The following is a 26,346-nucleotide window of genomic DNA, read 5'->3' on the forward strand; positions in this document are numbered from 1 at the left end:
AGCAGACAAAAAAACCTCGTAGTTGGAAAAAAAGTTTCACAGACAACCGACAGTCGGTGACAGTCGGAAATGAAGCAGCATGTAAAATTATGATATTCAGAAAATTTTAAGGTTTAGTATAATTATATTGAATCATTTAAGTGATATATGCGCAAAATTTGGCTGAATTATAAAAGGCAGAAGTGGTAAAACGAAGAGCCGTTTGGGAGCCAAAAGAGCCGGCTCTTCTTGGTGAGCTGAGCCAAATGATCCGGCTCACTAAAAAGAGCCCTAATTCCCATCATTACTAACCACCTCGCAGCCGAGCCAGCCCCTAAAACAGTAGTGGCTAGAAAGGAGCCCGCAAACTGGGGGAAACTCTCGCGATATTGTTAAGGTTAGGCATTGATCTCGAATAGTTTAATGTTAGGGATTGACCTCGAATAGTTAAGGTTAGGGATTGACCTCGAATAGTTAAGGTTAGGGACTGACCTCCAATAGTTAAGGTTAGGGATTGACCTCGAATAGTTAAGGTTAGGGACTGACCTCCAATAGTTAAGGTTAGGGATTGACCTCGAATAGTTAAGGTTAGAATAGGTCGTCGGGCAGCAAGTCTCGCGAGAGTTCTTCAGATTTCGCAGTTTGCGAGCTCCCTTCTAGATTTGCCCCGCCTTCACCGAGGAATCGTTAACTCCTCCTGCTTCCGGTCTCCGTTGTGTGATGATGTTGTGAATATGGCGGCTAAGGAAACAGTAAACAGCCACAGAGCCGATGTGGAAGCTACTGTCAACCGCTGGATAGTTGACTATTACTCACATCTGGCGTTAGAGTTGTTTAGAAACGAGGAATACTCAGGATTCTGCGGCATCAGAGATTTACTTCACAGTGAGTTACAAACTGTTTCGCCCTTTTGTTCGCTTCTTCTTACCCGCCAAGCTAGTCCAGCTAGCGCATAGTGTCCGACCAACTTTATCGTTACCGGACTGTTTTATACAGTGCTTGTAGTGTCGTTAATTGTGCATGTTCGTCACCGACTGTATTATCATATCGCAGTTATCACTAGTTACCTCCATTCAGGACTGTCTCTTCTTCCACTGCGTCCACACTCCGTCTCAGAAGGTCCCGTTAAAAAGCTCAGGTGTTTCAGTTTAATGAGTGACCGTGTTAACTGGTGCCTTTCAGCTAAAATGAGTCCGTGGTTCTCGTAGTAACTTACGTAAATGTCCCATGATATTGATCTTGCCCAGTTATGTTGGCTTTTTTAAAGTTTTATTTCTTTCTTTTATTTATTTGATTAATTATTTAGTTATCTTTATTTATATATTTATTTTCTTTCTTTCATTTTTCTCCATTTAGTTTTATCCATATTTCATTTAACTTTATTTTGTTATGAGGAAAAGGAAGAAAACGAAAAAGAAAAGAATTGAAGGAAAAAAAAAAAAAAAAAAAAATATATATATATATATATATAATATATATATTAACCAGTTAATCGGTTAACCGGTTAACCAGACGTAACGTTACATCTGCTAAACCAACCTTTGTTTTGTTGTTTAATGTCCGTAAAGTCACTTATCTTACAAAACAAACAAAAATACAGTTTGAAAACAATGGCCAATTCTTAGAGCACCACAATGAGTTTTTACTGTTTTTTTGTTGTTGTTTTTCTTTACTTTTATATAACATGAAGTAGGCTATGTAAATCTCTGATGTTACACACTCTTATTAAATCAGAGAAGAAATAGAAAGTGTTGGAGAGACAGTCCAGTCAGGGGATTTCCCTGGACTGGGTCCTGACACATTATAGCCTAGACTTTTCCAAAATATATGTAGTCGTGTTAACATTGTATTAATGGTGATTTTAGGGGATATACTGTATAGCCTATTTGTACATCTGATTTTCACAAACATTAGTATTATACTAAATGGCCTTAATACTTTTTTTTTTTGCAAATTAAAATTTATACCATACCCTCCATCAGCAGTAAGGGTTAAAATAAGATAAGATAAGATATTACTTTATTAATCCCGCAGTGGGGAAACTTGCAGAGTACAGCAGCAAAGGGGATAATACAAAAAACAAGATGCATCAGCTAACACAGTAAAAAAAAAAGAGTTAAACAAAGTGTAACAAAATATGCACCATTTAAATAGAAGGAAGTATAACAAAAAGAAGCAGTATATACAGTATTGACAGACTATTAACAAAATTGCACAAGTGGAAAATTATATTGCACAGTATGAATTACACCTGAGTAGTACTGATAGATACAGTAAAGTGCAGTTCTTGTTAGTTTTTTGGTGTGTAAGTGGTCTACTGGGAGCAGTGCTGGTTGTGGAGTCTGACAGCTGCAGGAAGGAAGGACCTGTGATAGCGCTCCTTCACACACTTTGGGTGGAGCAGCCTGTCGCTGAAGGAGCTCTCTAGTGCTGAGATGGTGTCCTGCATAACAGTAAAAACATGAACTAAATTTAAAAAATTGTCACAATTCCCCCCAGTACCTCCACTTGACCATGCATGAATACATGGATTGAAATGAAGACCACAGAGTAGAGTGTACTGTAGAGCCTCCTATGAGTGAGAATTATTTACTTTCTATCTGAACATGTATTTTTTTTGGCCAGCTTATTTATTCATCGTTTGGTTGCAGATGTCTTGGACCGTCCTATGGAGTTCTCTGATGTCATGCCAACAAAGATTAAAGTATTGCAGTTTCTCTCCCGGATAAACGATGGAGAAAACCTTGGTGAGATCAACATGAACGTATTCATCATGGCACATATCAGTAACTTTGTCAACAAATGTGTACTGCTAGGGATTTGTTTTTGTAGCATCTGTGTGTACATAGTAGAAAATAGATAAAAGATAAGCTCTTTGCAAAAATGCTACTTGCTTATCAGTAAATAAAACATCCTGTTAAAAATGGGTGTGAAGTTATTCACAGAATTTGCAGAATTTATTATGGTAATGTCACAGTTACTGTGATACTATTTGACAGTTCAGAATAAAACAGAGATATTCTTGACCCATTTTGAGATATTTCACACAAAATATAAAAAAAATATTTAGGGATGCACCGATACCAGATCGGATATGTGTATCGTTCCATCCCAACTGTGAAACCAAATTCAAGGCTTTTCCTCTAAATCAGTAGATGAGCATGCATTCAATCCTACTAGCATATTGTGACTCAAACACCACAGTGAATATTGCTTTGTCTTTTCCTACAGACATGTCATTTGATTCTGACAAGTCAAGAAGTCCTCTGGAATCGGCCTTAATGGTGCTGGAAAATATGAGCCAGGCATGCAGTATGCCGTTGCCACAGCAGGATTTTGAGAATGTATGCGCTTCACTTAAAGACATGGTAAGTGGGTTTTTGTTATTATTTAAAACAAAGACATACAAACACTTGTTTAATCAAAAGCCATGGCTTAAATTATGAATCCTGCATCCACTGTCTGTGTGTGTCCACCTCACCGGCCTAGGATGAATGCATCAGCTCACGCTGATAAAGGAATAAGCTGTTAGACTTTTTATAAGATACTTGTTTTCACAAAGTTTCACCAGATTTGATTTAACAAATTGTTTTTTGTTTTTTTAATCTCTGTTCTTTCTTAGATGGTGGCTATATTAATTAAGAACAATGAGTTTGACAAAGCAAAAGAGGTGTTGAACAAATACTTCCCCAAATCAATGGTTGGCAAGGTGAGTCGATTAACTAAAACAGCATTTTCACTCAATAACTCCATAATTTCATAGAATCAAACAGGCTTTTAGCTTCCTCTCTCTTGGTTGCTGCATTCATATGGTCATTAGTCACACTGTCAGTGCATTGTAAGTTGCAGTGTCCATTGTGAGCAAAAAAATGTTATGTATTGAATCATAACTATCCATGAGACGATATTACTATTAATAAAATACTATAAATAAATAAGTGAAACGGATAACTTTATAACAAAAACGTATTTCTCCTGTTTACTTTGTGGTCGTCGCATGGTAAACGTGCAATACCACAACTGAACGTGCTGAAGTGGTTTATTTAGTTTTTGATTAAAGGCCCTGACACACCGAGCCGACAGACGGCTGTCGGACAGTTTGGGGCCGTCGGTGAGCGTCTCTCGGCCTAGGAGTTTTTTCGGCCGATTTAGGGTGTTGAATCATCGGCGGAGCTCGTCGGTGTGAGAAATCATTCTGATTGGCTGTTCAGCTTTAGCAAATCTGTGCACGAGAAGAGAAACAGAAGTGAGGAAAGCAAGCAGGGCTCACACAGAGGGCTCTTAATTTCATCTTCATCTCATCTGATCATTACAATACATGTACATTTTCAAAACAATATGGCCATCTGGAATGAACCTGAGTGGGAGTGGTGTTAACTCCTTTTCAAATTGACTTGCATACATTTTGAAGATGATCCTGAAATGATACATTGTTCAGCCTGTTAATGATTTTAAGCAGTTTTGACTTCATTTGTATGTTTAATTGTGTGATTGCCTTGTGTGTCACATTCTCTGTAGAAAGCTATATTCATGGGTCTCATCAAGGGGAAGAGTAAAACGCATGAAGTCATCGAGCAAATCGACTTCCAACGGTTCAAGGAGGAGATGTTGACCTTCTGCCAGAGTCTCTGCCCATTCAATGTTCCCTTTCTCCACAAGGTATGTCGCTTTTAAGCACAAGATATGCTCATCAAGTGTATTATTAACCAATTATTAGTCCTCTTAAGACTGAAAACATTTTCATGAGTCCAGTAAGAAAGCCTTGGCCTGTAGTGACTTGTACATTTGTTCAACCAGTCCACAGATACGACACTGTTGAGTTGTTGGTGTTGGTAAATGTGTTTATACTTCTGTTGTGTTTTTGGTTTGTGTATGTGTAACAGGCTGCAATGCAGCTTATTGGAAAAAAAAAAATGGAGCAAGACGACACGTTAACTGATCCTGATGAGCAAGACGACACGACCACTGGACCTGATGAGCAAGACGAAGCAGGCCCGTCCTCTCGTCCACAAATGATCAGCATCCAGTTTGTACCATGGTAGGCTCGCTCTCCCTCCATTTCTAACAAGCTCATCATAACTTTTTAAATACAAAATTGCTAAAACAGTGTTGTCTCTTAAGTGATGTAACATCATATGACACACACTCTGCCCCTCTCATCGTTGGACTGCATAACAGCAGTGGCAAAACGGTCACATTACAGTTTGAAAATCTAACACAAAGATTACTAGAGCGTTTGAATAACAAAATAATGGGGGACTTTTATTGTGAAGCATATAGGAAAAGAAACGGGTTATCACCATTTTACAGCTGCTTCTTTGACCACCAGTCACAGCCGTGGTTACACACACCCTCAAGCAGGTAGCTCTGGTGTAATGGAGACGTAAATCTCTGCTGTGCTGGGCCGACACGCCGAGTCATGTATGAAAAAAAAAAAAAAAAAAGACACAGGAACTTGGCTTGTGTATACCACATATAACCATGCATTATTACTTTGCTCACCACATCCAAGCACAGTATTTGGTTTAAAAACATTTGTCGGTACTTAGTTACAGCTGGTGTGGGCAGGGTCCTTTTTTTAAGGCTCCAGGCTACAATGTTTCCAGTACAATTTTTATGGGAGCCTTTCCTATTCAAAGCTAATATGTTGACCGGAGACCCTTCCTATTCTCTGGCCTCAATACCCTGTTCAGTCTCTTTTTCTTTCCTCTGTCTTATCTGCCAGTAAACAAACAATAATCCAGAGGACCCGGCTGGAGGCAGCCTACAAGGCTTTGGCTGCAGGTTCAGATGAGAGAACATTTCCTCTGCTGGAGGAAGAAGTGGAGGGAGAGGAGCAGGCGAGAAAACATCTTCCCCTCTCACCTACTCCCAGGAAGGACACCAATCAGGACTCCGAGCAGGATGGGCTATTTCAGAGAGACTCAGGCAGCCCCATGGAGGCTTCCCCAGCAGACCAACCACCACAAACAGATGCTGCTCCTCAAACGCAGGCAGGCTACCTCTCAAAGACGCCCTCAGTGCGGAGGAACAGGCACAGTCACAATGTGGCACGACTGGTGGTCGAGCCGGACAGCCAGGGAAGCTCGCAGTGCACAATGGCTTCAAAGGAACCGGAGCCTGATGTCAGAACAGAAGAGCCACCACAGTCACCGGCTATAGCCAATAAAAAAGACACGCAGAGCCCAATAACAGTCAGGGAGGTTACGATACCCTTGCGGAGGCTCCCCAGACGAGCCAACAAGATTTGCAGCAGGTAAATATTTTTCTAATCAGCCTGAATAACTTAAAACACCTTTGTGGGTGTTCAGAGGCTTTAACGCACATTCTGATGATCCACATAGTGCATCTCCATGGATGAAAACATTGTTTACACCTTGCCTCGTATAGCCCATTTCATTAAGAGTAGGCTGCTCGTGGTTCTCTATTGCTCTGTGAGTGTACGGCACTAAAGCTGCTTGTTTTGTCATGCAGCGCATCAACTAGTATGGCAGAGTTGTCAGCAGACGGTGAGGAGGACCCCTCTGGCTCTGTGGCTAGCAAGGAAAGTTCTGTGGGAAAAAGCCATAACCAGTCCAACACTTCACTCGGCATGTAAGTCCAAATGTACACCTCACATGGGGTAGTGAGAACACAGGGCTGTAAGGATAGCGGTGACGGTCTCATCTGTCATAACAACTTAGGTTCAGATTGGAGTTTAAGGAATAGCATGGTCTCTACCGGTCACTAACGGGCCTTTTTTTTTTAGCCTTTTTCAACCACAAAAACCCAGAATCATTTTTAGGGTGCTCAAGCAGTTTGCCTGTTTTTTGACCCCAAAAACCAAAGCTCAATTTGAAAACCATTTCCAACCAAAACGTTCCAGGAATTGTGGAACCACAGGAATTTAACTCGGCAACTAAACTGGGAACTATGAGTCCCGTTTGCACATTCCTGTTTGTGTTTCCACCACATTGGAAAAAACATGAAGAGCAAATATTTTCTCTTTTGCTTTTAATAAAATGCTACCTGAACTGGATGATCTAATGTTAAGAGGTCGTCTACTCTAAAGTTTATGGTTAAAGATGGCTTCCAATTTACGCCGGGATTGGGGACATCAAGTAGACATTTGTTGGCAGATATGACTGTTTTTTTTTTTTTTTTAAACTCACTGTAAGGTCAATTTAAACTATGTAGCTTAAAGCATCACTATTGTTGTTTTAGCTGTGGTTCGCATTTGATTTCTTTTTATGAGATTTAAAAGGGAATTTAATCCTCTTTACGTCTTTTAAAAGTACACATTTTGCAATTACCTTGACAGTTATAAACATGGTTATTGAATTTGACAAAGAGTCAAAACAGATCTCTCCTTTCATGCACAATGCTTGATTGTGTCTCCACTCTCATCATGCAGTAACTCCACTATGCTAGAACTGTCGTCATCAGACAGTGATGAAAACCCACAGCAGTCACCGTCTCCCTGCAAAACCCCATTGCGGAAACCTCGTAAACAACCGGCCAGCGATCCTCTTAGCAAGCAAGTTCAAATACAACATTCATTTAATGTCACTGTGTTGGTTTATGATTCAATGACATTTGATAAACTTTATGTATTTATGCAGGATTCCAGATGCCGTCTGTATCACAGATTCTTCATTGGACAGCTCGCCCGAACTGTTCCCTCTTCACCCTGACCCTCAAACACGCTCCACTCCGCAGAAAGACTCTGCTCAAGGCAAACGTCCTTACAATTCAAAATGGTTAGTAAAGATTACACCAGCGGCTTTAGCTAAGAGTGGATAAACTCACCTGTTGTGAATGAATTCAAGTATAACACGCATCTAGTGTTGTCACGATACTGGAATTTCTTTTTTTCTTCCATTTTTCGATAACAATTTGACACAACATTGAGGGTGTAAAATTTTAGATTTTTATTAGAAGATAAATAGCGGTGTATGTGTGTGTCAACTCGCTGTCGGAGAGAAGAGTGAGCAGAAAGCACTGCTGGTACCCGTGTATAGATACTGTAGAAAATGAGTATTGAAACAGTTTTAAGTATTCCGTATAGATATGTATCGATACTTCAGTATTTTTGACAACACTACATGCAACAATAAAAAGTATTTTAATCGTTCACCAGGAGATAATTCAGTATGCATTTGGGTGTCTAAAAGTCATGCAAAAAGTTACACATTTTGATGACTTAATAAAACTTTATTAACTGGAAGAGATCAACTCATTTAGAAAAGTTTCAAACTAGATTCACGATAAACACACAACAAAATTCCATCCAGCATATTTAAATGACTGCTTTAAAATTATGATGTGACCGTAATGTTTTTTACAGCTGTTCATCAATTGATTTGTTGACGATTTGTCGACTAATCGATTAGTCAATCGACAGAAAAATAATCGATAACTATTTTTATAATTGACTAATTAAAACTTTAAGAAAAAATGCTGTTTTCAGCCTCTAAATATGGAGATTTCCTGCTTTTCTCTGTTTTATATCATATTAAACTGAATAGCTTTTGGTGTTGGACTGACAAAGTAAGACATTTAAAGACATCACCTTGGGATAGACATTTTTCACTTTATTTTTTGTTGACATTTTATAAACCAAACGATTAATCAAGAAAATAATCTGCAGATTAATCAATAACAAAAATAATCGTGAGTTGCATCCTTAGTCGTGACTCAGGGTGCCGAGCGTTAAAAGAAACTGCTCTTGTTCACAGGAATGAGCTGTACAGTACTGCAAAGGAGAGCAAGGATACATGGAGCGATGAAGAGTCATATTTCAACTCCAGAAAGAATACCGGTAATATTTCAGTATCAGTATCTGCTTCTACTTGCTGTATAAATCTAGTAGTGAACATCTTGTTCATACGGTAATATATCTTTGTTTTTCCCAAAGGATCGCACAATGAGAGCACCATTTCAAATTCAGGCAGCAGGAAGAGGGTAAGCATGACAACACTTGTTTGTAATACTCATAAATCAAAAATGAAGTAACTAATCTGTGGTTAAGTCTTGAGAATGAGCTACATTCACAAGGTCTATTGTGGGAATATCAAACCCTGAATCATTCAGAAAACTTATGTTTGTAAAAGCATAACATGGATTTGGTTGCTTCTTGCATTCAAAAAGTTGATTGGCCTCCAGCGGGCAACATTTATATGTCCGATCTTTCCAGCAGCTGATGAAAGCACTACGCAAGCAGACTTATCACTTTGGTCAGTTGCATTACCATGCAACAACACATACAAAAATCAAACTAAGCCAAGTAACCTCATGTTCCTGTTGTGTTGCAGATGTGGAGCGAGAGCGAGACACAGAGGTTGAAAGAAGGGGTCCAAAAATTTGGAGAGGGCAACTGGAGTAAGATCAAGTCATATTACTCCTTCAAAGATCGAACGAATGTCAACCTAAAGGACCGGTGGAGAACAATGAAGAAATTAAACGTGGTTTGAGTAGTTCTGAGGCCTTTACCACAAAGCGAGTTCAACATACCCAGGGTATATTCTCGTTATCTGGTTTAACGAACACTAACAAACGAGATCCCGCTAAGCGATCCTACGATGATGGTTATCAACCCAGTAAATCACCCCAGGGTTTCTCAATCTGGCTATGAGCGTGTTCATATGAAAGGGTTTGGTGTTTGCAGCATACGACCAATCACAAACATGGACAAGTCTGTCAGCGGAGCATATTTTACAAAGGAAGCGCAACCTATATTATTAGACAAATACGAAGACGTGAAACACATAATCCAGACTAAAAGTAACAGTTGAAGCTGCCAAATGCAGGAAGGACAGCCGACAAAAGAAAAAAATTGACGATTGAATGCATAAAACACTTATTAATTTAACGGAACACTCAAAAGTCAGATAGTCATCTAGATGGAACAGTGATATATAAATAGCTTTAAAAATAGAATGGATGATTGGATTACACTTCACTGTGCACTTTGGTAAATATTTGGCGTGTATGACTATTTCAGCCTTCTTTCCGCTGCGTCCCCCGAGTCTGGCGTTGTGAAACAGACTTGAAAGCAAGTAAAAAACTAAATATTAAAAAAGCAGCATAAATCCAGCGGTCCTTCCTGCATGTGTCAGTTTAAACTGTTTCTTTTAGCCTAGATTATGACTTTAACTTCTTCGTATAATATACGATCCGCGCACTGAACTGTGATTGGTCAGTAGGCGGTGCTTTTATACAAGTTGATCTCTTATCTGGAACATGACCTGCTGCGGGGCAGATCAGGTGTTCAGCATAAGTAACCATGGCGATCTACATCGGGTAAGAAGTGAACCACCGCGGTAGGACCGAAAACCCTGAAGTTACCTTGCTAACCCCAAATCCTGCTTCGCAGGCCTCTGGATAAGTTCAAGTGGATGGATGTTCAGCTCAAGTCTTTTTCTCCTGTTTTAAATCAATCATGTTTGAAGATTCTGTACAACTTAAATTCATGGCACCTTTAGTTCAATAAATGTTCAGAGTTTAATTTGTAAGATTAGTTTCTTTGTCTCTTTGTTATAAAAAAAATGGCAAAGGTGTCCGATATGTATTCACTGCAGCCCTATATACAGTAGCAAGCTCACCAAGACACATAAATACAAAGACATTATGGATTTATTTGAAAAAGGACATTTACAGAAGAAATGCACAAAACACTTCCTTTTAATCAGGAGGCTCTATGAAGAGCGAATCCTGTAGATGGCAGCAGTATCCCAAGGTGAGTCAGTAGAGGGTTTAGTTTCAGTCCCTCGACTGCATTGGAAATATGGGCCGGTGATCTGGGTGTGGATGTTACTGGGTATGAAATGGATTAAGAAAAGGGGCATTTGAAAGTCCAGCTGTTGATGTGTCTTTATGTTAACGTGTCTTCACTCCTAATGAACTCTCCTACGTCGGCCTGGTGGAACACTACGATGGACAAGGGGTCCACTCGCCGACACTCCAGGGTAGACTTGGCTGCCACTCCAAAACCCTGAGAAATAAGAAACATAACTGCTTTAAAAAAAAAAAAACTGAACAAGGACAAAGATCAAAATCTGTTCGTCATATGATCTAAAGTAAAACTAAATATGGTATTCAGATTTTTGGTACATAAAGAGTGTGGACACATTCAATTTAGGAATGATGCATTGTTGTGAAGAAATGCAACTGAGGGCCGCACTTCTAACATCTCAGTGCAGCGTATGCTCGTTTGTGAAGCATGTTCCGATGAGCATTTTCAGCACAAGTGGCCCCAGCAGTAATATAAGCCATTAACAGTCCAACGTGAGGAGAAATCAATCACATCTTTAACCTCATCCCTTTCAATTTGAATGATTTTTTTTCCATAAATGTTAAGTTTAGTTTATTTTATACAGACATCACAGTAGCATAAGAATTGTAACATACATTTTTATGCACAGGGATCAGATACACTGTTAAGGGTTTGTAGCGAAACACTAATTTACAACACCTGTCCACAGAGAGTGTTTGAATATAGTTTGTTTAACCAGAAGCAGCAGTAGGCAAGATTGGAGCAAATGTGATTAATAGTTATTTTTATAAAACGGTCACTATATCCAGACAGTAGTGCATGTGCCTCTGTGACCTCAGGTGCTCCTAATGGCATCTGCAAGATTTCACAGACCGGAGGAAAACAACCAATCAGAGCCGAGCTGGAGCTTGCCGTCTCTGAGCAGCTGTCAATCACTCGCAAACTCTGATCAAACGGTCAAGCTAGTAAGAGTTTGTGACCCGGCAGCCATGTTGAGATCAGTTGAGGAAATGCCAAGCACCGCCCACCAGCCGGAGAAAACGTTCTAATTTTACAGCTAAACAGTACACTACAAGATGTTTCTGAAAACATTTGAGGTGAGAGATAGGCATTACAGTAACAGCATATTAATAAATATTTGATCAGCGCTGCCTAGTTTGACCGTTTGATCTGAGTTCGCGAGTGATTGATAGCCAAGTGACAGCTGCCTCCGTCGAATTAACAGCGAATAGGAACGCTCTCTCTCTCAAATGACCGGTGATTGGCAAACGTCTCCCGTTAAAGGCTGGAAAACAGCCATGAGGAGGTGCAGAAGTCTAGTGAAAGTGATTGATTTCTGACAAAAACGCCCTGTAGGCAATACAGCATCATAGTTCCAAAACTTACCAGTGGCACATCCGTCATGGAGTAGACAACAACTCCCTGGTACTGATTAGTGTTCTCAGTGATTCTCCCGAGCCCAGATTTTAGCACATGGTTCCCATAGAGGAAAGACTGCTCTGCTCCAGATTTCACCCACACCTTGAACTGAAAGACATGACAGGGAGCTTCAAGTTATTCATACATGCAAGAGTATACGTAACGTAATCTTAATGGTAGAGATGAAATGTTTTAACTATTAAAAAAAAAAAGAATAGAAACAGGACACGTTGTATGCACAAACATTAGCTAAGTGAAGGCAGGGCACCAGGACAACCTCACACAGATACACATGCATACAGTACATTGACATCAAACTGAAGCAGGGCTGCAGTCGCATTATCAAATGATTACTATTAGATTATCAAAGCCAAAAATATAACTAATATCGCAATTCAAGGATGATATAATTGATGCAAACGCAATGCAGCAAGAAGTTAATTTATTAGTTATTACATTGTTACATGCCCTAGAAGCAAAACAATCATTAACAGTTTAAATCACTCTAATACTCCATCAAACTTAAGACAGCTTCAGAAATATCCATATTATTAATAGCCACATATGGCTGGATGAATGAACTTTAGACTGTAAACATCAGGGAGCTTTTAGGGAGGGTTTTGTCATCTGGTTGCTGAGTAAAACCTGGACCAGCTCTTGTTTTACTTCAGTCAGTCAAGTGTCATATGCCAATAGGCCAACAGTGGAACACCACTAAGAATGGACATATGCCACTGAACCATAAGGGTGGCCTGCCTTCGGACTTCATTGACATCAATGCAAATTGAAGCTCTACTGAAGAGGACTTGCTACTTCCTCCAACCTCCTTCGGTAGGAGAGATGCAAATGATGGAAGCAAAGATACAAATTGAGGACCCATAATCACCTTTGCATAGGGAGCTAAGAAATCCAGAGCTGTGATGTGCAGGCGGAATTTAATGGTCTTTGTGAACTTTCCAAAACATGTTCCCACTGACACCAGCTTGTCCCGGGAGATGTGTGTGGCCAACTTCAGGATCTTCTCACTGCGGACAGAAGAGAAAAAAAAGAGGATTCATGACATTTCTGAACGATTTTAGAAGAATTATTTCTATCAGATCATGTTTATGATGTATTACCTCATGTAGTACACACGGTCATTGTGTAGCCTGAAACAGTAGGAGCCGTCAGGTCGGTCCACTAGTAGTTTGATGTTCTCACCGATGCTGTTGAGGGAGAAAAACACATGGCTCACACACACGAGCAGGCTAACACTTTGAGCTAATTTGAGTCTTAAATAGCCAAACAAAACATGTCCTCTTCGTCCACTTACTATTTCGACAGCTTCTCAAACATCACTTTCGTCTCTTCGTCTGTCAGTGGCCTCATTTTGAGTATTTAAAAGCAGCTTTTAAGAGCGAGTAAGTTGTTGTATATCCTGTGAGAGAAACGTGAAAACGTGGGTCAGACCCGGATGTCGTCTTCTTCTTCTTCTTCTTCTCTCGGTTTCTGGCGGATCGCAACCAACTTTAAGGTGCATACCGCCACCTACTGTACAAGAGTGTGTAACATGTCATTTGCTCTTTACTCCTACTCTTAAATTCTATCCACCAATCCTGTGTCTCTTAAGAACATTAATAATGCCTTCCTGGTGCCTTCAATCCCCTCACCCTCTGTTCCCAGTATCCCCATCAGATCCCAATCCCGTCCCTCCTCTCTGACTTGGTCCTGTAGTCTTTTTCTTTCAGCCTCATACTTTTTACATTGAGTTAGGATATGCTGCACATTTTCTTTAAAGGGACTGTTTGTAACTTTTTAAGCGTATAAATGTAGCAGGTCGCCACACATGCGCGCTCGCATATGCGCTTTCGCGTGTGGCCGCTGCCTCTCCTCCTCTGCCTGCTTGCCATCACTCAGACAGCGCGCGCGTTCTCGTTCAGCTCGCTCCACCTCTAGACGTGAACGCACGCTCACTACACACTGCAGAGGAGTTAGTTTAGCTCTGAGAATATCTAGTGAATGTTCAGTGGACGTTTGTGCAGAAATAAATGCTGCAGCTCCTCCAGACCAACAGAGGTTTCCCGTGTCTTGTGAAGTGACGGAGCTCATCAGCGAGTAACGTTATCGTCTCGTTACCTACCGGGTGCCGGTGTCTCCCTGCTCTCTCCGGCTGCGGGCGGAGAGCGCAAGGAGACACGCTGCAGAGCCCCGCTGCATCAGCCTGCGCAGAGGCAGGAAAAGCCAACACTAAGATCAGATCTAAATCATGTTCATGGAGAGACCTTCGTCTGGTCAGCTAACATTACTGCCAAGCAGCTGAAATATAGAGTGATATTGTGGTTTTAGCTGACATGTGTCGCCTCACTGTTTTGAGCGATGCTCGTTCAGGTATATTTAGAGCGAGCAAGCGCGAGCTCGAAGCTGACTTTCGTTGATTTCACGGCCACAGGTGTCGCTGTTAAGAAGCATTTCTGAAAGTTACAAATAGTCCCTTTAACACCACAATCCCCACACTTGTCACTGTTCCTTTTCCCCATTAAAGCCAAAGTGCCATTAAGACCTGTGTGATCCAGTCTGAGTCTTGTTATGATGATTTCCTCCCTTCTGTTCCTTTCTTTATACGTCTTTGTTATGACCGACTTTTGTATTTTGAAATATCTCCTTCCTTTCTGGTCCTCCTTCCATCTTTTCTGCCATATCTCAACTCCTTTCCTTTTAATCACAGCTTTTCCTTCTCCTTTCCCAAGTAAAACTGGTACTTTAATGTCTTTTTGCAGTGAACTTTTTGCTAGTTTATCTGCAAACTCATTTCCTTTCACCCCCTCGTGTGCTGGAACCCAACAGAATAATACATCTATACCCCCTCTGTGTAGTCTTAGCAAGCTATAGTACAATTCAATGATTAGATCTTGCCTTACAGCTTTTGTTGAATGTATACTTTCCAAAACAGCTTTTGAATCCGTGCATATCACCACTCTGTCAGGTCTGACCTCCTCAACCCACTGCATTGCAATAATGATTGCCACTATTTCTGCTGTGTACACCGATACCTGGTTTGAAATTCTTTTGGAAATAGATATTTTAAATTCTGGAATATATATACCAACTCCCACACACTCCTGTTTATTTTTGGATCCATCTGTACATATTTTAATATAATTATTATAGCTGTTCCTTAGGTACACACTTGTTTTAACTCCCACTTCATTTACTTGCCATTCCCTTTTCTTTTCAATGATACTCATGTCTATTTTAACTTCTGGGAGCAGCCAGGGGGGTACGCTGCTTATTGGTGTCGACCTGGTGAACTCTAAGGCCTCTAATCCATATGTCCTCACTTTTTCTTCCATTGTCCATCCAAATCCATACCCTTGAAACTTAGAGTATTCCCAACAGTTTTGTAATGTTACCTTTGTAGGATTTTCTTCTCCGCTTCCTTTTAACCTGACCCACTATGCTAGAGCTAATTTCTCTCTTCTTAATTCAAGTGTAGTCTCTCCTGCTTCAATTAATACTGCATTAATGGGTGTTGACTTAATAGCTCCGATACATAACCGTAATGCTCTACACTGTACTCTATCCACTTTTTGTAATGATGTCTTTGCTGCTGCTCCATAAACTATACAACCATAATCTATTGTTGATCTCATGATCGCCATATATATGTCAATCAATGACTGTTTATCTGCCCCCCAGTTACATCCAGCCACAGCTCGTAGTCAATTTATTACTTTTTTGCATTTTGTTTCCAGATGTTTTATATGAACATTCCATGTATATTTACTGTCTAACCATAGACCCAGATATTTGTATTCATTCACCCTCTCCATCAACTGACCTTCTTTGGTGTTTATTGGCGGTTGGCAAACCATCTTAGAGGTGCATTACCGCCACCATCTGGACTACTGGAGTAGTCCAGATAGTTGCAAGAGATTGTGCATAAAATAAAAAAAAATAAAATAATTAAATTAAATTAAATTAAATTAAATCAAATTAAATCAAATTAAATCAAATTAAATCAAATTAAAAAAGAATAAATAAATAAATATTCAAGAAGTAAAAGTTATGGAAAAGGGAACTTACAAAATAAGGAATATGGAGGATGTTTTTGAGAAGAGATTGAGTCTAACAGAAGGAAAAATATAATTACATGGGTTAACAGCATGCACATATGCTTGGAGGTGACCTGAAGTTAAGGAGGATGCATGTGATCCATTTAAATGATACGACTATATATTTGCGCTAGAGGTTGTTTTCCCTAGTCTACTTGATGGGTTTGTATGTAAGCTCATCTACTTAAAAGTTGGTTTATAGACTGTTGTAATTACGAACAGTGGATTGCAAATATGAAAACAGCCTTGAAGAAAGGGAAAAAATAAAGTATAAAAAAAAATAAGTAACAATAAATAAATAAATAATAATAATAATAATAATAATAATGAGGAAAACTCGGGATTCGTTTAACTAAATCAGTTTCTCTTAAAAACTGAATAATTTCACAGTATATATGTTATCTGCCGTATTCCCCAATAGACCTGACAATGAAAAGTCCGGATGTTTTGCCTTCCTTAGTGACTGTAAAAGGTGATTCCTCTGGATACTGTAATTCCTGCAGACCTGGCAATCAATTCCATAATCATTCTTGGAAAGTTTTTTTTATACATAAAAATAGATTCCTGAAATCAAGACCAAATTTCTATGTTTTTCACAAGGAGCTGTGTCCTTACTTTTCATCTCTGAAACATATGAAGAAAAAAGAATGCTTTGAAGCTTTCAAGGTTAGTTGAGGACCTTAACCTTACATAGAACCCCTATAGCACTATTCCCACATTCCCTCACTTTGTTTTTGTATTGATTTGTTGTTTTCTCTCTCTTCATTTCAAGATTTCAAGAGTTTTATTTGCCATTTGCACCTAAGTACATTGGAATTCTGAGCAGTTTACAGCGAGTCAGCTGAAAAGAAAAAAGGTAGAAAGGGCACAAGGTAATTACAGTACAAAATAAGTAGCACATTCAACTCAACACAATAAATAAACAAATTATTAAAATATAAAACGCCCTCAGTGTAGCCAATAAATAAAGTAAACTACCTTCTGCATAGGAACGATACCCCCAGAATACAAATATATGCTCCACGACCATGTTAAAAGAACTTGTAGCTCTCAAAAATATTTATAAAAAGAAATAATTAATATATTCCAAATCCAATTCCATCAAATTCCATCCACACTCTTATGCACTGTACGCCAATTTCCAGGCTTGTTTGTTCCCTTGTAGTTGTAGACTGTTCTGTACGATGTCATATGGTAATGTAAATTTCTCAATAAAAAAAAAAGATCCTGTGGTGTATCAGTACAGTGCACTTTCATAGAGTAAGCTACTGGAGTTACCCTGCACTATGATCATTTTTAACAGTCTCTTTTGCACTTTTTTAATAGTCCTGTATCTCAGTTGTTACCCTGCACTATATTCAGTTTTAACAGTTTTCTTCATCTCCTTGTATTTTTATATCTGGTATATTTTTTTGTACTTTGTACATTGCACTATTAACTTTTTTACTGCCTTTTTACTAACATGTTTTGCACTATAGAACTGTGATGCTGGAAACTTGAATTTCCATCGGGATCAATAAAGTTACTATCTATCTATCTACATTCCCTTACTATTTTTTTGTTTTGTTTTTTTCTCTCTTCATCCAAACTCTTATGCACTGTACGCCAATTTCCAGGCTCGTCTGTTCCCTTGGAGTTGTGGACTGTTCTGTACGATGTCATATGGTAATGTAAATTTCTCAATAAAAAAAAAAGATCCTGTGGTGTATCAGTACAGTGCACTTTCATAGACTAAGCTACTGGAGTTACCCTGCACTATGATCATTTTTAACAGTCTCTTTTGCACTTTTTTAATAGTCCTGTATCTCAGTTGTTACCCTGCACTATATTCAGTTTTAACAGTTTTCTTCATCTCCTTGTATTTTTATATCTGGTATATTTTTTTGTACTTTGTACATTGCACTATTAACTTTTTTACTGCCTTTTTACTAACATGTTTTGCACTATGGAACTGTGATGCTGGAAACTTGAATTTCCATCGGGATCAATAAAGTTACTATCTATCTATCTACATTCCCTTACTTCTGTTTTTTTTGTTTTGTGTTTTTTTCTCTCTTCATCCACACTCTTATGCACTGTACGCCAATTTCCAAGCTCGTCTGTTCCTTTGTAGTTGTGGACTGTTCTGTACGATGCCATATTGTAATGTAAATTTCTCAATAAAAATAAATAAAAAAAATAAAAATAAAACATCCTGCAGTTTATCAGTACTTGTTGTCAGCCGGATGTCGTCACGCTCGACAGCGGAACTCGCGTGACGTAATCAGGGAGCGTAGTTCCGGGTTGTGTTTTTTTTGGGTTGCATTCTTCAGCTTTCAGTCGATCTTTACTCCGCAAACACGGCCGACATCTGGTGAGTTTATCCACTTAAAAGCATCGTAACTGTTGGTAAAAGCTGTTTTATATAACTGGTTGACAGTTACGTGAGCATTAATGTGTTTTAGGTTTACGTTTTTGTGGAAACATTGAAGTCACACCTTCGAAAATGAGCTCAGTTAGCCTGCTGAGCTAATGGCTAGCTAGCTGTCAGTGGGGAAAGCGTTAGCTTGTGAGCTAACTGTGTTAGCAGCTGGTGATGCTAACGCCGCTTCTCTCTGCAGGCAACCACCGAGCACTACTAAACTACATTAAATCATTAGTGTGAAACAACACTAGGATGCCATCAGCAACATCTAATGCACATCCAATCTCACTCAGTTGTGATTTTAGTTGGGTTAAGACAGGAGTCAGCAACCTTTACTATCTAAAGAGACATTTTAGGCAAAACAACAACAGAAACAATCTGGAGCCGCAAAACATGTGATCATTGTGATGAAGGTAACACAGTTTATAGTCTGAGTTTATAGTATATAAGTCTAATGCAGTGAGGGCCAGAGAGACAATGTGCTACGGAGTATTAGGGCCACATTGAGGGAAAAAACATCTGAGATTTACAGAAAAAAGTCATAATAATACGAGAATAAAGTCATAACTTTACGAGAAAAAAAACGTGACACGTAAAAAATGAAATTACTACTTTATAATATTATGACTTTATTCTCGAAATAGTACGACTTTTTTTCTTGTAATATTATAATATTATGACTTTTTTTCTTGTAATATGACTTTTTTTCTTGTAATATTATGACTTTATTCTCGAAATCTCAGATCTATTGTTTTTCCTCAATGTGGCCCTAATACTCCGTCGTACCGTTTTACATTAGACCTACAACAATGATAAATACAAATGAAAATGTAAACAAAAAACAGTTATTAATTTCCATTTAAAAAAATCCACAAGGAGCCACTGGAGAGGAGCTAAAGAGACACATGTGGCTCCGAAGCCGCAGGTTGCAGACCCCTGTGTTAAAAGGAGAGCCTTTTTACCGCAAGCGGTGCAAAGGTACACAACGTCCATTTGTTTGTAAATACAGATTACCTTCGCGTGATCCTAGATCGGAGGCAGAGTAATTGATCCTTTTAAAGGATTTTCAACAGTCATTAAGTAACCTCTGCACTCAATCTGGCACCTGATAAAATGATTCATCTGCAGGAGAGTTGCACAGTAGCAGCTGAATGTCAGCCATGTGTAATGTCAGCCAGAGTTGCAAATAAGGAAATCTACTTTGTCAGCGAGCTCTTTGCATTTGGCAGATCATTTGATCCTCCTGTCTGACAGCAATAATGGCTGAAATAAAATGCTTGGTCCTGTTTTTTCCAGATGCTGCCAAGTAAAGTTATACACAGCGAATCCATTATACTCACTGACACCTCTCAAAATATAAATATAAGTTTGGGACAGCCTTAAAACTAAAAAAAACAAGGCATCTTAACACATAGGCCTATGACACAAGAGTCTTCCTGAGTCACCATTTGAAGTTCACATATTCCTAAAAGCAATTGTTTTTCACCTATGGCATAGTACTAGAGCTGCAATGATTAATCAATTAGTTGTCAACTATTAAATTGATCACCAACTATTTTGATAATTGATTAAAAGTCTAAATTCTCTGATTCCAGCTTCTTAAATGTGAATATTTTCTGGTTTCTTTACTCCTCTATGACAGTAAACTGAATATCTTTGAGTTGTGGACAAAACAAGACATTTGAGGACGTCATTTTGGGCTTTGGGAAACACTGATCCGCATCTTTCAACATTTTGCGACATTTTACAGACCAAACAATTAATCGATTAATTGAGAAAATAATCGACAGATTAATCGACAATGAAAGTAATCATTAGTTTCAGCCCTATATAGGATATGTAGTAGCTATGCAACATAAAATGTTAAGTAGTAACAGGCATTTTCAGTCATTTTGTCAGATGAAGCTCCCAATTTTCTTTTCTACATTTTCTTGTCTGTCCAGTTAATGGAATAAGACTCTAAATTATTTCAGCTCCAGGGAGATATTAATTAAAATGGGAAGCTTATGATGGCTGCAGTGCTATAAACATGATAATGAACTCTGAAGCATAGGCTGATCAGTGGCCATGAAAGCCCAAGGTTATAATCAAATACTTTGTTGTTTACCACCATAGATGACGAACAAAAGGAGAAGTGAAACATATTGATCACTTGGACGACATGTGTTTATAGTAGGTGACTGCTCAGGATCCCACATTGAAACATACAGTACACGTTGACCCAATTTCTTCCAATGTTTTCTTTAATGTTGCACAACGTATTACTCTATATGAGAGTGTCAGAATACCCAAAATGTATATACAGTAAATGTAACAGCAGTTAATTAAAAAAAAAGTAAATGTAAATATGAAATCCTTCTATTCATTATAATAGTTATATGTACACCAATGTGTCCCTGCCTCAAGGCGTGACCTGATTATTTGTGGGTCTCTGCCAGAAGAGAGACCTGCTCAAGTGAAGGAAGTGGCACGCTCAGCACAAAACTGGCTACTAAATCAATCACATGATACTACTTTTCACTTAAAAATGTTGTTGGTATACAATACCTTTAATTCAGGGACAATTAGACCTGTGCTTAGCAAGAAGGTGCCCACAAGTTGCTAATCCAAATCTATTACAACTTGACAGGAAAAACAAAGTGTAGACTAGATGTTATGGATGACCTTTACAACAACAACTAATTTGTCATATGTCAGCATTCAATTTTGTTTTTCCCCCCACACCTTCCACTTGTTGACAGGAGCGCGCTGCCCTGTGTTGGGAGAACATTTCTTGTGCCAACGGTTCAGCCCAGATAAACCAGTGGTCTGCGTCTGTCATCAGTTTCCGGCGTGTGTTTGTGGCTCTGGTAACACCAAACAGGAAGAGAGGCGCAGAGAGACGTCTGAACAGAGAGAGGAAACTGCTGCGGCTTCTTCTTCTTCTTCGTCAGCGTCAGAATGACTGAGTTCTGGGTTTGTTTCAGCTGCTGCATTGCAGAGCAGCCACAACCCGTGAGTATGAAACCAACTTGGAAGACAAATTGATTTACCCAATATTTAATGTAGTGGCCTTGTGGGGAATTGTTATGAAATGCCTTTTAGATATAATCTAGGTTAATAAACAGAGCAGTATTCTCTGGTGTTATGCAGAGTACTGGCCCATAAACAGTATCTTCCATCTTACTCAAGCTTTGAAAATTATGAATATTCACCATTTTCAAAAACACTGTGAGTATATATCACATCCTCTTTTATAGATTATATAAGAAAGTGGTAGGGCCTCTAGCTAGCCACATCCCGCTGTCTGTCACGACATTTACTTAGATTCAACAAGGTCTATTATTGTGACAACTCGTCATTGTGCCTCATTGTAGTCAGCCAATCTAACAGCTGTTAGTCGGCTAACAGATAAGATAAAAGGAATCATAAATGTCGACCTCTGTCTCCGTTAATGCTCCACAGCACTGGTTCACTACTTATGAAAGAAAGTTCAGAATGTGTACAGGAGAGGGATGGGCAGGCTGTGTTTACCTCTTCTTCATCCACACTGATTAGTAGTTTTACCTTGAATGTATTTAGGATGTTAAGACTAATGATCTTTAAATAAGTGCATGTTTATGTTAACTCATTTTCAGAAACGGCGGCGACGGATCGATCGCACCATGATCGGGGAGCCGACAAACTTTGTTCACACCACACACGTAGGCTCGGGGGACATGGGACTCGGATTGGCATCGGTAGGTTTTTTCGTGATCTTTTACAGAATATTCGACCAACAGAGTAACGCAAACACAAGTTTTCAGTCAACTAACATTTAAACCTTAATGTCTGTAGGTGGACCTTGTTCAAGCCCAGATGAAATCTAAAGGGGGCTACGTGCATGGAGGATCTGAAGGGTCTCAGTTGTAACAAGGTGAGAGACTCTTTACTTTGTGGAACTGATATTCAGCCACTAAACTTTCACTACCCCAAAGCCAGACAAGCCCAGCGTAGACTTGTTTTATTCAAATTGCTATTAGTGACTTTTAAAAGGTCAAGTTTGTTTTTAGAGAACATTTTATTACCTACAGATTTCACAATATAATCGACATGCAGTATGTGAGAGATTCATTTCCAAAGAAAGCAAGTAGATCGGTCTGGGATTTGTACAAGTTTTCATCTTAGAACTTTCACCCTTTCACAGTGTGTTTTCAGTTCATGAAAGCTAATTGTAACATTTTGGTCGCTTAAAATCAGTCTTATTCAGTGTTCGGTTGTACTTAGCTCCACCCTCTCGTGTCACTTGTGGTTGCAAAAAACAAGATAGCGACAGCCAAAATGCTGAACTCGAGACTTCAAAACGGCAGTCCACAAACCATGGGTGACTTCACGGTGACTACGTCCACTTCTTATTTACATGGGTCACACACATGTTTAAATACAAATAAGTTCTAGACTTTAGCATCTACCTTTTAACACTTTTGCTTTCAATGAGAAAGACACCAATACTGAAATTTAAAGACTTCCCAGTTAACATCTACTACTAAAAGTCCCTGACTTGCCTCCACCCACACTTTTCATAACAAATGATGGCAAAGCATCCTTACACACAAGAGCAAGCTTGCCTTATGTAGCTCTAAAATGAAAGAACATATTTGTACAGAATGTAGTCTGGTTTTATTAGGGGAATTCAGGCCTCCCTCCATGAAGGATTGAATGTCCTTGTTCCTCTTAATTAGCTTCGTTGTACAGATAACCACTTCTATTTTCCTGGTGACAGTGACTCAGCTGTCATTAAAATGATGTTTTTCATTGTGTTTTTCAACACTGGCCTGATTTTGGCTGTGGCATTCCTTTCTACTGGCCTCAGGCTACTAGTTAACTATGTTGCACCCTGCCTTGTTTTTAAACTCCCACTGGATATTGTCATGGTCCCTTTCACTTTTTTATTTTTAAGCCCTGTCACTCTGGGTGCCTAAACAGATTCAGCCCAACAATATCAAACATGTTTGGAGAAACAAGACAGGTGAAATGTTCAGAGTCGGCACTCGTCTGACGCCTGTTTCTTTCCCAAACTTTGAGCAAGCAGGCTCAGATTTGATGGTAGAATAGTGTGATTTGGCCTCACCACACCCCAACTACTACATCATTAGCATTTGAGATCCTAACATTTCCTTCACTCTTTTCCTCCTTGCAGCCCTTCACAGTCTTGTGGAAACTACTGTTGTTGATATGAGGAAGCGTTTTCAAAAAAAGCAGTTCTGTCTGTAACGGACGCAGGACCAAAAGATGAAACTACTGCTTTTCCATAATGTTGTATATATTTTTATTTTCCATTCCTTTTTTTTTTCTTTTTTTTTTTAAATGAAAGCACTGCTATCCATTTGCTGCCATACTGTTGCACTGTAAAGAGTAACTGTTAAGAATAGATAAGAGGGTTTAGAAAGCTCATAATCTCAGTCAGACGTATGCTTGTGTGTATGCATGAGGAGAATATTTTCAAAAATATTTGCTGTTGTAGCCAATTTGGATGCCTGTATTTATTATCTGATTTGTAAACGGACCTCATGGTGGCTGGGCCACGCTGGAGATTTGGAACATCTTTCTTTATTCTCAGAGGTTTATCAAAGGACAGGTAGCTGTGGTGGCAAGGCAAAAAGCGATATGTTCATTGTTTTATTCTGAGAAATACTCATTGTCCTCTGAGTTGCTTTCAGGGTTGAAGATTGCTGTCTTGTAATAAACTTGAAATGAGTAGAGTACACTGGATCATACATTGTACACTCACACTTGCTTAGGAATTTCGCATTGATTTCAACTGTTTTTTTTATACTCATTTAGATTGAACCATATAGAATTTTAATAAACTATGAACTTCCTAATCTGCCTTCTGAAGTCATGTTCATCATTTGTTTTACTGGTGTCGTTCGGCAGCTTGATGTTGCAAATACGGAGCTTAGTGGTTCCAAGAGGATTCATATTTTTCTATGTATTTTCTTCTTTTCAAGGCTTGTGTACCAACAGTAGAATTAAACTTGGAAGTAACCAAATCCCATTGCAACCACCGCCACAAATGTTGGTCAGGTTTCATACATTAAACAGTATTCTCAGACCTGTAGTCTAACTACAGTATATACCATTTCCTTTTTGTTGTTCCTGTTTGTGTTACAAACAGAGTCGTGTCATGAAATGTTATATTTCTGTTGCCATAAAATCATTTTTCTGTAATTTCTTGGCTGATATAATCTTGACAGAAATATCCCTTTAGTAGTTTTGTGTTTCTCTGAAAACTCAAATGCCAGACCTCTTAAAGCTGACAGGTGCGACTCAACTTTGTAGCAGTGTTTGTGATTAAGTTGCTTCAGTGTTAAAAGATGTTTAAAGTTATCTCCTTTTTCAAAGAGAGAGAACTTTCTATAAAGGGTTCCTCACTTCGAGGAAAGTAAATAAGTGCAGCTCTTATTGCCTGATTATGCTGGTTGTCAGTTGTGTTAATGATCAGAATAGAGTTAATAATCTTTGTTTATATTGACCAGCTGGTCGTCCCTCAGTATTGCCATATGTAGTCCAAATTTCTGAGCCAGGCTCCATTTAAAATACCTTTATGAAATCTTTACAAATAGTGGCAGAGCAGCAGCAGTATGACTATTGAATGCATGTCCCCATCACTGCTTACGAAATCAACAGGTGTTGAGCAAACCAGCAGGCCTGGATCTATTAAAACATGTCATTATTGTCCACCATGTACATCGTATGATTGACTAACAACAGAATGTGGTTGTGCTATTAAGTCAAGCAAAAGTCTGTGTAAATTGGTGTTAAACTGAGTGCTATTGTCACACTATTTATGATAAAAAAGAATGACATATTTGGTGTTTTTGGTACCAGGCAGGACGAATTACCTGATAGATATAGTCACATTTGTAATATCTTATCATTTACAGCCTTAAAACTGCTGGTAACCACTTTCCCAGCACAGATTTAATAATGTGATTCATCAGGCTAAAGTATTGTCACAGTGCTCATCTGTTCCTCTTTCAATGTTTCTGTAGTAATTCCTATGTGAAAAGAGATCCACATTATGTGTAGTCTAGTTAGTGTTTTTCCAGCTCTGTGCTGAATGCTGTAGTATGTGAAGACATACTGGGATTGCAGTATATGATGTGACCAGCAGGCTGTGCTAGTGGACTGGTTGAATGTGACTTAAACAAATTGTTTCCTTTTGGGGTTCCTGTCATTGGACTTATTTTGTGATGATACTGTAAATACGTAATATGAAAGTAATGGATCCATGGTTTATATGTATTCAAGGTCAGACATATTTAGGCTACTTTTCTGTACAACATTACTGGGAAGGCAGAGCAGCGTTTTCTTGTTGTTGTTTTTTTCCCTCAGGAACTGCCTGATATGTAGTTCCCACTTTAAGGGAAGTTCATCTGTCTTTTTTTTCTGCATTTTTCAGAATACACAATGAGAAATAAATGTTAAATGTTGATATTTGACCAACTGTGTGTCCCATGTTTTCAATTCAGGCCAAAACGCCCATATATGGGGTGATAAAGGGGATGGTTGAGCTCATTCTGGAGGACAGCACAAATGTTTAATACCAAAAATACAAAAAGTATTCCTGTCAGTAATCAGTGGTGGAAGTGCACAGATCCTTTACTTAACTAAAAGTACCAATACAACAATGTGTAAATACTCCACTACAGGTTAAAGTCCTGCATTCAAAATCATAC

The 26,346-nt window shown here is 38.9% G+C and overlaps 3 protein-coding genes across 4 annotated transcripts; 2 read left to right on the forward strand and 1 right to left on the reverse strand.

Moving 5' to 3' along the window:
* The first annotated feature begins 673 nt into the window (after positions 1 to 673).
* On the forward strand, positions 674 to 10,472 carry terfa (telomeric repeat binding factor a). Of its 2 annotated transcripts, XM_074612197.1 has the most exons (13): positions 675 to 864; positions 2,631 to 2,726; positions 3,211 to 3,347; positions 3,602 to 3,688; positions 4,498 to 4,638; positions 4,863 to 5,017; positions 5,705 to 6,235; positions 6,454 to 6,573; positions 7,373 to 7,495; positions 7,581 to 7,718; positions 8,697 to 8,779; positions 8,876 to 8,922; positions 9,273 to 10,472. In XM_074612197.1, the coding sequence occupies exons 1-13, from the start codon at positions 714 to 716 to the stop codon at positions 9,429 to 9,431; spliced, it is 1,968 nt and encodes a 655-aa protein (XP_074468298.1). In that variant the 5' UTR covers positions 675 to 713; the 3' UTR covers positions 9,432 to 10,472. The 2 variants fall into 2 exon arrangements, with proteins under 2 accessions (XP_074468307.1, XP_074468298.1); XM_074612206.1 differs by lacking the exon at positions 3,602 to 3,688 and having other exon boundaries at positions 674 to 864.
* Positions 10,473 to 10,575: 103 nt separating this feature from the next.
* On the reverse strand, positions 10,576 to 13,630 carry nip7 (NIP7 nucleolar pre-rRNA processing protein). The gene is made up of 5 exons (XM_074612231.1): positions 13,464 to 13,630; positions 13,270 to 13,356; positions 13,038 to 13,176; positions 12,119 to 12,259; positions 10,576 to 10,951 (listed from the first exon to the last, which is right to left on the reverse strand). The coding sequence occupies exons 1-5, from the start codon at positions 13,517 to 13,519 to the stop codon at positions 10,832 to 10,834; spliced, it is 543 nt and encodes a 180-aa protein (XP_074468332.1). The 5' UTR covers positions 13,520 to 13,630; the 3' UTR covers positions 10,576 to 10,831.
* Positions 13,631 to 18,462: 4,832 nt separating this feature from the next.
* cdc42se2 (CDC42 small effector 2) lies at positions 18,463 to 24,494 on the forward strand. The gene is made up of 5 exons (XM_074612243.1): positions 18,463 to 18,595; positions 21,388 to 21,640; positions 22,264 to 22,365; positions 22,463 to 22,541; positions 23,805 to 24,494. The coding sequence occupies exons 2-4, from the start codon at positions 21,587 to 21,589 to the stop codon at positions 22,535 to 22,537; spliced, it is 231 nt and encodes a 76-aa protein (XP_074468344.1). The 5' UTR covers positions 18,463 to 18,595; positions 21,388 to 21,586; the 3' UTR covers positions 22,538 to 22,541; positions 23,805 to 24,494.
* Positions 24,495 to 26,346: the final 1,852 nt, after the last annotated feature.

Source organism: Sebastes fasciatus, chromosome 2 (assembly GCF_043250625.1).
Source record: "Sebastes fasciatus isolate fSebFas1 chromosome 2, fSebFas1.pri, whole genome shotgun sequence".
NCBI lineage: Eukaryota > Metazoa > Chordata > Actinopteri > Perciformes > Sebastidae > Sebastes > Sebastes fasciatus.